Source organism: Sander vitreus, chromosome 5, assembly GCF_031162955.1.
Source record: "Sander vitreus isolate 19-12246 chromosome 5, sanVit1, whole genome shotgun sequence".
Taxonomy (NCBI): domain Eukaryota; kingdom Metazoa; phylum Chordata; class Actinopteri; order Perciformes; family Percidae; genus Sander; species Sander vitreus.
The window spans coordinates 21514717-21527337 of NC_135859.1; the positions used below are offsets into that span (position 1 = coordinate 21514717).

At 41.2% G+C, this 12621-nt stretch overlaps 1 protein-coding gene across 1 annotated transcript; it reads right to left on the reverse strand.

Moving 5' to 3' along the window:
• Nucleotides 1–485: 485 nt before the first annotated feature.
• On the reverse strand, nucleotides 486–12621 carry c7a (complement component 7a). Its single transcript, XM_078250963.1, has 18 exons — nucleotides 12521–12621; nucleotides 12265–12323; nucleotides 12060–12138; nucleotides 11640–11781; nucleotides 8646–8790; nucleotides 8388–8526; nucleotides 7219–7362; nucleotides 6850–7093; nucleotides 6096–6206; nucleotides 5831–6000; nucleotides 5472–5700; nucleotides 4212–4383; nucleotides 3962–4049; nucleotides 3562–3694; nucleotides 3290–3478; nucleotides 2468–2564; nucleotides 2189–2373; nucleotides 486–2096 (listed from the first exon to the last, which is right to left on the reverse strand). The coding sequence occupies exons 1-18, from the start codon at nucleotides 12524–12526 to the stop codon at nucleotides 1912–1914; spliced, it is 2517 nt and encodes an 838-aa protein (XP_078107089.1). The 5' UTR covers nucleotides 12527–12621; the 3' UTR covers nucleotides 486–1911.

The following is a 12621-nucleotide window of genomic DNA, read 5'->3' on the forward strand; positions in this document are numbered from 1 at the left end:
TAGTCAAAGCTGATATAGGTCATTTTACATTGTTAATAAAACTTTTGTTATTGAAACTAATCAACTAGTCTATGTAATTGCCTTGCATGTAATACAATGAAGTGTCCACTGGGTGGAGACAAACTTTCAAAAAAGAAAATGTCTGACACATTTAGGTATTTGAGAGTTCGTAAAAATTGTGAGTCAAACTAAATTCATTTAATGGAATGATAGTTAAAGGGTCAACTCTTATAATTTATATTTGGGGAAAAAACATCCCAAACTTTGCTGTATGCTATTTTTGTATTTTTTTCTGGTTTGCTATTGATTGTTCCACTCTTAAGCCTGTTTGTATAGTAAACATTTCTATCTAGGAGGGTTAGACGGGGACATAGATAGATGGAAATACAGAATGGGAGGGACAGAAAAGCAAGATAATCTTTTATTAAGTCCATAACAAGCAGATTTTGTTTATTTTTACAGAGGGCTGGAGAAATAGGGTGAAAAAGAGACAGAGAGAGAAAGACCTCAGACAAGATCTAACTGGTCACCTACTTTTGCTGCTGGAATTAAGTATATTTTTATCAGTAAAGGAAAAACTTTAAAGTTTCCTCAGCATGTAGTGATCAGGGGCTGACATGGTTTCTTTCATAAATCCCAATCATCACCAAAAATGGGCTAAATGTACAATGCTAATTATAATTTAGATAGCAGGTTAGGTGAATTTATAACTCTAAACTGCCTGCAGATGTGAATGTGAGCCCTTTAACAAACTGGGGACATGCCCAATGCATGCAGGGATAGAAACACCAAAACAGGACAAAATTGATTCTATAATAGTTTTAAATAAACTGTTGTTTAGAATATACACATATATATTTTCGCTTTCCAGTGTAAACCAGATACAATTTACCTACTTTTAAGCTAAATATTTTTTATTGTTAATTAATTTATATTTTTTTTAATTTATTGTATAGTGTCTAAAAATGCATCTTCACAAAGCTGAAAACAGGGCTGCATTATAACCTGTAGATTTACTGTCCATCTCCCACTGACTAACATAGAGGCTTTCGCCTAACACCTTACTGGTGTTTGTTTATTTCTATTTTGTCACCCATCTTTATATTTATTTAGAGTTCCTTGAACTTAATGAGATTTAGAACTCATGGAGAGTCATAGCCTGCCTGTTTATGTCTGCATATTCTTTCTCTCACCCCAAAAAAACCTCTGTATGTCAGTTTGTGTGTTTCACACCTTTAAGAGTGGACCATGTGTGCTACCTCTGGAGCACCTTTTTAGCACCTTCCTCTCACCCACCAGCCTTTCTGTACAACACGGTGTAACTGAGGGATGCACATCTGCCGACAATAAGCATTTTGGTGTGATAAGGAGACATCAAGTAGCTGGTGTCTTCACACAGTTTCACAGGCAGATTCAGACACATGCACTCACACCGGGAGAGGGCAGCTAGCCAGAGGCTACAATAGATTTTCAGCAAGGGTTTGCTTGGCAGGCTGAGCGCTGTCTGGTTTAGTAAGCACATGACATCTTTTGAAATAGACCATCTTAGGCCAGAACACAGATTTTCAAACATTATCTCAAGGGCAATTAACAAAACTATTTCTTTTAAAACCCAGACTTACTTTTTGCAGTGTACAAGCAGTATTTACTGTGACAGAAATATACATCTCAACGTTCTCTGGAATAATTATATTACATGCTTTTGGGTCATATCTCTATTTATTCCTTGTCTCAATCCAGTTTTACATTATAGTTTTATACATGCATAAAGGTGTACTTTTACAATGTGGTGAAGCAGTGACACTTGGTAAAATACTAATTCACTGGAAAATATGAGGTTAAGTGTTAAGTGTGGAGGATTAATGTGTAAAGGAAGGTGAAGATATAAGGTCAATTCCTCCTCTTACATCCTCAAGCAGCACAAGGCAGGATACTGACAACTGACACCTTTTGTCCCTTACATCGCTGTAGTCCTGCTTCACACTCGCTCATGGTCTGAGACGCTGCAGTCGCATCCTCCCCAACTTGGACGCACACATTTAATCCCGGGGTCAAGCAATCTGCAGAGTCCTTACAGCGACACTCGTTGGTTTGATCTAAAAGAACGGTGTGAAGACAAATAAGATCAATGACTACAAATTGCAAATACTTTTATAATGGATTGTTTTTAGCTTACAGATGTCCCTACCGTCACAGGTCTCCCACATGTGACAGTTGGTGCAGCCTGTTGTGTTGTGCTCTGGCCACTTGCAGGTGCTGTCCTCTGCTATCGTGTGGTTCTTTCCCATACACTGCAGTGCATGCATTTTGCATACATTCAGAAGGACTGATTTTCTATTCACGAAAGTAGTGGCACACACCTCCAAAGATGAACTGGTGGACAAAAATCATCATCAAACACAGTAACAAAATAATTCATCAAATCAGTTCATTTTGCAAAAAGTGATGATTGGTTGAGTAAACATACCTGCATTCAAAAGGCATTTTGCAAACACATTTTCCTCTGGAAGACTTCTCCCACGGTTTACATTGCACCGAAGGAGAGGGTTGTTGTGATGTACTGACTGTAGGATACATATAAATAATTTATCCACATTGATAACAGACTAATATCAATCAATTCAATGATAGAAATATAGTATATGAAACAGTAAAGAACAAATGAAGCTCAGCGTAAGTTCATTCAGGAAGACTACTATGCTTCACATTTCTCTCTCCCAACCTAATCAGCTTCATTGTCATCAGCTGAACGTGGGCATTTACTCTTTCAGTTAAACCAACCAGATTTTGCCACAATCTCTGTGAGCTATCGTGTTGTTAGAATTCAAACTTTAAATCTGTCTACTCTTTGCTGCTGTCTAAATTGATGCGACCCTCCTCCACCCCATTCACCTCCAGTTCTCATTATTCCCAGCACCCAGGGTTCTTCCATCAGAAGCCTCGCTTCACATCACATCCATCCAGATCTTCTGGCTTCCTTTATCCCTTCATCACCTCCATCAATGTCTAGACTCCATCGGGGGGATATTCCTATATATCTACGGCCTCTATTCCCCTTATAATTTAACACTGCGATGCAGTCTAATCACCAAAGACTCTAACATATCAACCTATCATGCACCATGTTCATTAAACTTATTTTCACTCTTAAATGAAGTCTCTCCTGATTGAAATGAAAAGTTGAAAGTAAAATATACTGCAGTCCAATTTGTTACACAGCAGGTCCATGCCATCCATTGGACTACTTTTAATAGTCTTTTGTAGTTTTAAACTTTGAAGTAAAATGTACCTGGGCTGCATTTGATTCCTGCTGGGTCTGGTGAAAAATGCAGACTGGGGTCACAAATAATTGTTGTTTCTCCAAGTAGCTGTCTACCCGCTGGACAGGACAAGGTGACTGTGTCCCCTATGGCATAGGCCTGCTGTAAAGGCGAGGCTATGACGTCTTTAGTGAGGGATTTAATGTTGCACCTTGAGACTGGGAGAAAAGTGGGACTTTAACAAAGTAACACTGTAATTTATTTTGATTGTAAATGTTAAACTTTGGTTACGGGTATTCACCTGTGCACAGTCCAGGGCTGGTAGACCAGGATTGATTAGCAGTGCATTCTAGGGTGCTGTCACCAACAAGATAATAACCTGCAATGCAGGTATACTCAACCTTACTACCCACAAGGTAAATGTCCTTAGGGACCTGTGGAGCATAGAGTGACAAAAAAGTGATTACATTTTATTTTTTAGTTCTGATTTCTATACAGAAACATCTTAAAATTGAACAGAAATTAAGAGACTGAAATATGAATATTTCAATTAGGCTGACTGATGTAAAGACAAACCACCTTTGCCTTCTGTGTAATACTGACTGACCCAATACTGTAAAATCAATTAGTGTGATTGTAAAAATGATTGCAATAACTTGTTCCATAATGTACGGTAACTTCAAGTTTGGCTTCATCTTTACCAGGATGTAGCCATTGATGAGAACAGGTGGGTTTCCACACTTCTGACTTGCTGGGAGAGTTTGGTCAAAGCACTGAGGCTCCATGGTTCTGTAGAAAAATAGTTAAAAATAGGATGTTGTAGACTTGTATATTGATGAAAACCAGTGGGAAACTTCATCTTATTGTAAATTTAATGCAATGACTCCTGGTGCTTGTTACAAAAATGTTAAAAAATTCATACTGCAAAATAAAACTTCAACTCTCTCTGACTTCAAGTATTGCAGGTCTTGGTCTTCACAGTCTGACGACTCAGTGGGTTCTCCAATACAATGTTGTCCCCCGTTCTGAGGAGTGGGATTAGAGCAGGAACGACGTCTTGACCTTCGAACCCCAGAGCACGCTGACCAGGCTGACCAGCAGGCCCAACTACCGTGGATCACTCCTTAATGTGCAATAACAGAAAGAAAGAGGGAGAAAGTGAGAAATAGATTACAGTCTATGTGATATAATCCAATAAAGAGTGACTCACTTACTTAGGTACTGTATTTAGCCTGGTAAAAGCAAAAAAATGACCATTATTAGAGCATAAGCCTACTACCTAGACAATTTGACTTAATAGGATAATTAGGCAGTTGTTTACTAAAAAGAATTAGAGACTATAATAATCTCTCTCAATCATCACTTATGTAGAAATATGTGGCGGTGTCTGTTTCTGCAGAGATCCTGCCCTCTGCCTGTATTTTCTCCTTTTAAAAATGTTTTGCTGTGTGTTGCTGTTTATGGGCAAAGAGCCTTTGGGCCTCTTGTGGGCGTGTAACCCTCAGCCAAAAACAGCATGCAGGATATGCAGCCCATTCTCATTGCCAGGTACCGCTTATTTTTCACGACCCTCGGAATCTCATACCAATGCACAAGTTTAACCGACACACACAGACGCTTTGAAGCATTGCATTCACAAAAAATCCACCAATGTGGCACCTTTAGCTGTCAGCATTTTAGCCGTGTTTAATCCAGTTACTACTGTAGCTAATGGTAGGCTAACGTTACCTGCTGTGTAACGTGTTATTAGTGTTTACTAGCGTGACATGCAGCGATGTTTCTGGTGCCTCTAACGTCTGTTTTGGAGCATCAGAGCGCAACGCAGACATTTAAGTGGCACCGTAATGAGGCACCGTAATCCGCGTTGCTATTTCGTCCGGTAGATACCGGGCATCGGATTCATTTTGGCCATAATCGTGCAGCTCTAGTAACCGCCATGAAACATTCTGAAAATAATGTTTTATTCCTCTAATTCACTGCTTTGTTTGGCGCTCCCTCTCTTCATTCACTCTCTCTCTCTCTCTCGTTTGTGAAATGCGCTTTTAAACTGAGAGTTAGATGAGAAGATTGATCAATCTTCCTATATAACCCTTAGCACGAAAGCAAATAAACCTATTTCCCAAAATGTCAAATAATTGCTTTAAACATATCAAACTACCTTAACCAAGACCAAAGTGACAATAAAAACCCTTTCTGAAATGCAACACCCACCCTGCTGACCCTCCGCTTCAGTTCCCTGCTCACAGGCCAGTCCTTTTGTACCAGGCTTACAGATGCATGTGCATGTATCTCCATCCATGACAACCATGCCATTGTTTCTGCAGGGCCGGCAGTGGCAGGTGTCACTCTCAGTAAGGTACTGTTCTATAGCCCTGCGGAGGTAGAGCCTCTTCACCCCAGCACACTGAACCTCCTTCACCAGCTCTGACAACGGACGCAGCTGCCAAAACAAGAGAGATGTGTAGGTGTTGTGATATTTAATAAGATGTCACACTAAAATGCATATAACTTAATCCAAAATTAAGTTTGTTCTTTAAAATTTAAGAGCAATTATTTTACTTTCCCCTCACCGTTTGTTTTATGACTTTTGGAAATGATCGGACAGACTCAGCCCAGTTTGAGTACATTTCCCAGTTTCTGTCTGGATTAGAGAGCCCTATGCCTTCCAGTGCTGCAATTTGTTGGATGCCTCCCCCCTGCACAGTCACCTTTTGCACATTATTGCTCCTGGAATTACTTCCTTTAAAAAGGGTTGCAGAGAATGACAAAAAGATTCAGTAATGTGAAATGCTTTCATAGGCTGGTATGTTTGTAATATTAACATCAAAATTGTACTAGCGGATGATGATGATGAACGATCACTCCTGCAGTCCACATGGGTGATGGGGAATATAAGAAACCAACGTTTGGTCCTTGTACATTCACTATAGTCATAGTGTTCGCTGACTTGAAAACAATGGAAAGTCAAAGGAAAAAGACAAACAAAAGTCAGTGTCAGAAATTAACGGCAGGATTGAGGCAGCGCTTTATGGATGGACTACTAATACTTCTAATAAACACTTGTAATACTTCTAATATATATATAAATCTACCCTTTTAATATTTAAAATCTAGTGTTAATTAGGAAAATTGTGACTGCAAACAATTGGTTGTGTCATGTTGTGTTAAAAATAGTCTGATGCACATCTTTTCAGAAAGGCAGAATACATACAATTATAGAGTAGGCTTTTATGAAATGTATTTCAGACATTTGACATTTTCAAATGCATTCTGATGACATATACTGGGAATTCCTGAAAAAAATGCTTTTTTCTAAAAATTATATATTGCAAATACTCTTAGCTTTTCCATGGTGTCAATGGTAAACAACACGGGCTAGTTCTATTTTTGTAGTGTCAAGTTCATACATAATACTTCTAAAAATGACACAAAGACACAACCAGACACCATCAATATGTATGTGAACCACCAGAATGTGAGGTAAAAGTACTTTGTTCCCTACATGTCCCATCATGAATATTTAATATAACAAGTTTCTTTCTTTGATTTAGGCCTGTCATGAAACTGCTGATGATTTATGAATCCTCACCCATCGTTCTTTCAGTTTCTTCATCAATCTTGGCGATGATCTTAAAGGAGCCTCCGAGGCTTCCCTCAGACAGGTAATGTGTTCCAAACCTCTCTAAAACCTTCCTGTAGGAAGCGTAGTCGTAGACTGATGGGAGTTTAACCAGTGCCTTCCAGAACACCTCAGATAATGGGAGGTACTGATGAGAGTTGCTCTGGAACTGACCTACCTCTATGTCATTCTTTAAAACCAAAAGCTTTTGGGTCTGGAAGGAGTAAAATCACTGAGTAAGCTTAATTTTGTAGTTGGATTTTCCTCTTCCAATCGCATGCATTATCACAGGGATTTGCTATCAAAGATGCAGAGATAGAATCTCTGGTTCTTACATACCTGAGTCTTGTCATGTGTCTCATGAAAGTCATAGTTTCTATATCCTGTTGTGGTCCCGGTCACTTTCTCTCTTTTGACAATGTCCTTTGCATAGTGCCATTTACTGCTGTACATCTCATCACTGAAGTCATTCTGAGCTTTTACCTGAAACAGCACAGGTTTAAGTATGTTAAATTAACAATTTAAATCAACAAATGTTTATAAAATGAAATAAACATGCACAGAACATGCACTAAACTGAGATGTTGAATCTTTAAAGGTATCCTGTGGAGTTTTTGACCACTAGTGCTATAGAGTAATGTTTTGACCACTGGTTTTGTGACATTCACAGAAGGACTTATATACATACACACCACAAGACACCTGGAATAAACATGCAAACTGTATCTGTTTATCCGCATTAAGAAAAGAATGTGATTTGATTCACCAGAGCACATCTGGAAGTGGTCTGGCTTGCATTGTGACGTGTGTAAAAATCATTGTAAATGTAATACATACATTGTGACAACATACTTAAGAAAAAAAAATCCTCCCAGCAAGTTGAATGGGTCACCTGCAAAAAGTGATTTAGAAATGGATGACGCCCATCCATGGCATTGCTTTCCTTGACCTGGAATGCGCCGCTGATTTGCATACTGAGACGATCAAGGATGGAGGTAATGTGAATGCTCATTAATAATAGGTTTAAATACAAATATGCGGTTCAGATGTCATTATTCAGATATTTCCAGATACAGATCACATGTTAACACAGGGTGTAAATGGCGCCCTTGTGGATGGCTGGGTCAACTAACCTAGTGACTTCAACACCAGCGACAAGTCCTGTCTTTGTTTCTCTTGTCCTTCATGGCAATGTTTTAACCATACTATATCCCCTAAACTTTAACCCAGTAGTTTTAGTTACCAAAGATGAACAATATCATATAAATGATCACAAATAGATAAATGAGCAAAAGAAGAAGAAGGCTAGTTGATGTAACCAATTCAAAAGATTATAAATAGCTTTGAAAATATTTGATCAGGTAGAATTAATGCCACCTGGTAATAGGATGTTAAGAAATGTTGAATGTAAACAAAGCTGTTCATGAACAATCAAAACTCCACAGGGTAGTCTAACTTTAAAGTAATAAGTGACCAAGCGGAACAACTATGTTTCCAGAATGACTAACCATAAAGCTGTACTGGATAGTACTAAGGGGCAGTCTGTAGAGAGTGTTGTGGACACCGCTGTAGATGATGCGACACTGTCCCCCAAAGCTCTTTGTGTTGATGACACTGCCCCTCTGCTTCCCTGACACCACATCAAACCTACAGAGGCATAGTAAGCATGTTGACTTAATTTTGGCACAATCAGAACCCCATACTGGTAAGCATATAGTACCTGCTTGTGTGTGCGAGAATGGGTGCACAAAGAATTTGTCACTTGCCCGAGTCCTAGGTGTTCAATGTTTGGCGGTAGAACCGAGTTTTGACATACAATGTGTTTATCCATGTCACAGTCACGTTCGTCGTGTCCATCCTCCTCACAGTCCTGATCTCCGTTACACTGCAGAGACTGGCTAATACACTTCCCTGTGGATCAGAAGATAGATGGACAGCTCAGTGAATGTTATTTACAAGTAGGATAATGGGAATGAACGATAGTTACGTATTGTAACTCCAGATTCTATGAGTATAGGCACAGCCCTCTAAGAGCTATTGCTATGGGTTTATCGTGAAGATTTTCTTTCGCGCCCTGTGCCCCGCACGGGCCTCTCTTACGTCCGCAGATACTGTATATTACAGTGTCGCGACCAGAGATCTGCTCCCAACATCAGCATTTTTCTTCAGCCAATGTTGGTGAAGCAGGTGGCCCAAATCTTAGACTGTAGATGGAGTAAAATCGTTATCTACCAATGTTTGGAGGTAGTCAACACTAGGGACAGAGGACACGACGTGGGCTCTGCACCCTTCTCCGTGCACCAGCGCTGGAAAGGAGACCAACACCCTGCGTAACACGCCGTAGTAGAGGGGGCTCTTGCGCCCTATATAGTGCGCACCACAGCAGGGGGCAAGCCTAGTCTCTGCAAGCGTTCCCGCTCAGCTGTGACAGCTGTGACAGAGCGTGACTCTAGCAGCTGAACCAGAGGCACTACATTTATCTGACAGCTTTTGCTTTATTGCTTCATGCTGGGCTTGTTTCTGCATCAGCTCATTGAGTATCGGATACAATTAAAACTATTGAGGAAATATTTTCCTTTGAAATTGGTCCAGTATTAAACGAGATCACTGCATTCGGAAACGGCGAAACAAGCTACAATGTAAGTTAATAGGACGTCAATTGTACAGCTTGTTTTTACGTTCATAAAAGTGCTCGTTTTGCCACTGACAGACTCAGATTAATATTCTAAGTGTCTGACAACATTTTTTTTTAAACATAAAAAGTCCGCGAAATTGCGTTCGCTGAACCCACCAGACTCCATGTAAATAAACAGTAATATTAGCATCGTAAAATGGGCATTCTAAAACATCTCTGAGCTCTGAGCAGTGCTTGCTCTGGCTGTCTTGAGCCTGTGCGTGTAGGGTGCACGACTATTTCATTCCAATTTCGGGTCTGTCAGTCACAGTGAAAACCGGGGACATTTGGACTACCTATTTTAAGGGAACTGTGTGCCCCTTAAAAAACGCAGTTATGTTTCCAACTCTAGCTGGAGTGAGACACGCGTTCCCGGTGCCCCGTCACTGTCACTGCCGCCGCCGTTTGCGGAACGGCCAGGTGGGTGCTGCCCGCCCTCATGACAGCGCCGCCGTAGGTGGAGCTGGAGCCGGGGCTTGGAGAGGCGCAGACCGCAGCCCGCGGGGCGCCGTCTCCTTGAGCCGGCACTTCGGTGCCGCCGTTGTGGCCGAAGCGCCGCTCTCTAGGAGGTGTGTTACCGCATCCCCTCCACTACCTGCAGCCCGTGCCTGTCCCAGCCTCAGCGGGGAACAGCCAAGCTTAGCGGTCATGGCAAAGTGAGCAGAGCTAGCGGTCATGGCGAAGACAGCAGAGCTAGTGGTCATGGCGAAGACAGCAGAGCTAGCGGCCATGCTAGCAAAAAACGGTATTGTTCAGCGCCGCGGCCACCTAGGCGGTACACTGGTACGCGCGGTCAGTGAAGCGAGCATGGACCTAGTTTAGGGGAGACGACGGTGTGGGCTTCCGTCGGTCGAAAAAGGGGGCCGTCAGAAGAGATGCAGGCCAGGCTCTGCTGCCGTAACGGGACCGCCGTCCATTTCCCGGGTTAGGGGATGCTACTTGGCATTCGCACAGGTCAAGAACAAGAACCTAGCGGTGGGCAGGGAGCCCGCCCTCTGTGGAGGAGAGAAAGAGGAGAAAGCCGCCGGTGTGCTTCTCCTCTCCTGGGACGGAGACAGTCGCCATAACGGGACTCGTAGTCCTCCGCCGTTACGAGCTTCAGTCCTCCCAACGGGGAGGAGGGAGAGCCGGCGAGGGAACCGTCTAGTCAGCGGACTCCTACCCGCCAAAGAGGTCCCCTTCCCGGCCGCCACGACTCTGAAGTTGGCATCCGATTCGCAGCTTCCGATTCGGCAGTTAAGGGGAAATTTAAGGGGAACTTAAAACTGTCCGATTCAGCAGGGAAACACAATTTACATTGCTAAGTGACTGATCCTCCGTTTTTTGAACCTCTTACTGTATTGAATTAGTGTTAGTCATTAAGGTAAATTATTAATTATGTCTAAAACACACTTTTAGATTTGTGAAAGCTTTATTGTCTTTATGAGAACACAATAAAGGGAGATTTCACCGTTTTTTTCATATGTAGACCACATTGGACCAGGTCCAGATCCAAAACCACAATACCTAGACTTGTCAAATCTGGACTAAATTATCACAGAGAGTCTAAGGAGTCTTAAAAACACAGTTTTAGATTTGTGAAAGCTTTATTCTATTTGTGAAAATGCAATAAAGGGAGATTTTACTGTTATTTACCTTATTTTGTTGTTAAACTGTGTGTAAAATGAGCGGTGACGTTAAATCACCCTACGGTACTGTCTATTTTCTGGACGGTTTCAAGGTAACGGTCGGTAGCTTACATTAGCAGATAAGCCCATACTCCATGGTTATGACACAATCATTAGCCTATTTTTACAAAAACATCTGCTACGGAGCCATAACGTGAGATACAAGGTAATGGAGCCTTGTATACATTGTCATGTTTCTTTAGAAATAAACAATGGACAAAAAAAGTCTTTAAACGCTTCAGATGTAAAATTATTCGCTGTCAAAGTGACGTCAAAATGAATGGCAGTCAATGGAATGCTAACGTCGGGTGATCGCTTTGTAGCATCAAAATGGCGCCATAGGAAGTTCGAGCTCTGAAGCAAAGTTTATCCCCTTCGGACGAAGCCTACACGAAATAGAACAGAGATTTATTTCTAACCCGATAAACAGCGAAACCTGTTTCCACATCCATCCTCTAGAGGGCAGCCTTGTGTGGTTTTGCAGGACCTGGTCTCAGTTCGCGCCCCATCGCAGGGGTTCCCTCCAAACTGAGCGTAGACTGCCATGGCTCGGCTTCTTGTCTGTAACCACAATGTGACAAAGAAATATGAAAAAAGTATACTAACAAGCAAATAAATAAAAACATAATCATAATTTTGTAAAGTTTTAGGCTACTTAAAGCTATATATATTTCTGCCGCCCCCATGGGGAATTCTAAGTTATGACAACAAAACTGTTGGTGAGTCCACATGATACAATCCTTCCATGACCGCGCACCACCATTTTTATATCACGGCTATGAGCCGTCAGATTGCTTGATTTGAGCTTCCCATTTTATAATACTAAAATAAATCCTAACCTGTAATTTGGTGCAGCCATCACACGCAGACCAGTCACCATAAGGCCCCCACTGGCAATCAACTCTCTGGTCACAAAACCTTGGGAATGAAATTGAAATCAAATGATTCAATAAGTGAAACTAAATAATCATTGCATATTTATCATTCATCGATATCATTCATTTTGTTTTTAATGTTGAAACAGGAAAGCAAAAACACATGTACCCTTTGGGAGTGAACAGGAATAGCTGCAATGGCAAGGCTGCTAAAACGAGAGTAATGCTCTGAAGAAGTGAAGAGAAACGGAGAGCAGAAGAGATGAAGAGAAAAGAAGATAAGATGCAGGGGAAGAAGGGTTTTTAGGAGTAAACTGAGGTAAATGCAAAAATACTAAGATGTCAGTTATACTGTATATCAAATGTGTAGAAATCTGAAAGATGTGTTTGTTATTTCCCTGTTATTGAATGTAAAATCTACTTGCCTTCATGGTGAGTGAAGAGCAGCAAACAGAAGAGTCTTGAAGAGGCTTTGAGCGAGATGCTGGTTTGTATTAAGTTTTGTTTTTGTTAGGGAGTCAACTTC

Coding starts and splice junctions, on each gene's coding strand:
- c7a (XM_078250963.1), bottom strand. Junction 7,094..7,218: donor AGACACATGACAAGACTCAG/GTATGTAAGAAC, acceptor TACTCCTTCCAG/ACCCAAAAGCTTTTGGTTTT. Junction 6,001..6,095: donor TTCATCATCATCATCCGCTA/GTACAATTTTGA, acceptor CCCTTTTTAAAG/GAAGTAATTCCAGGAGCAAT.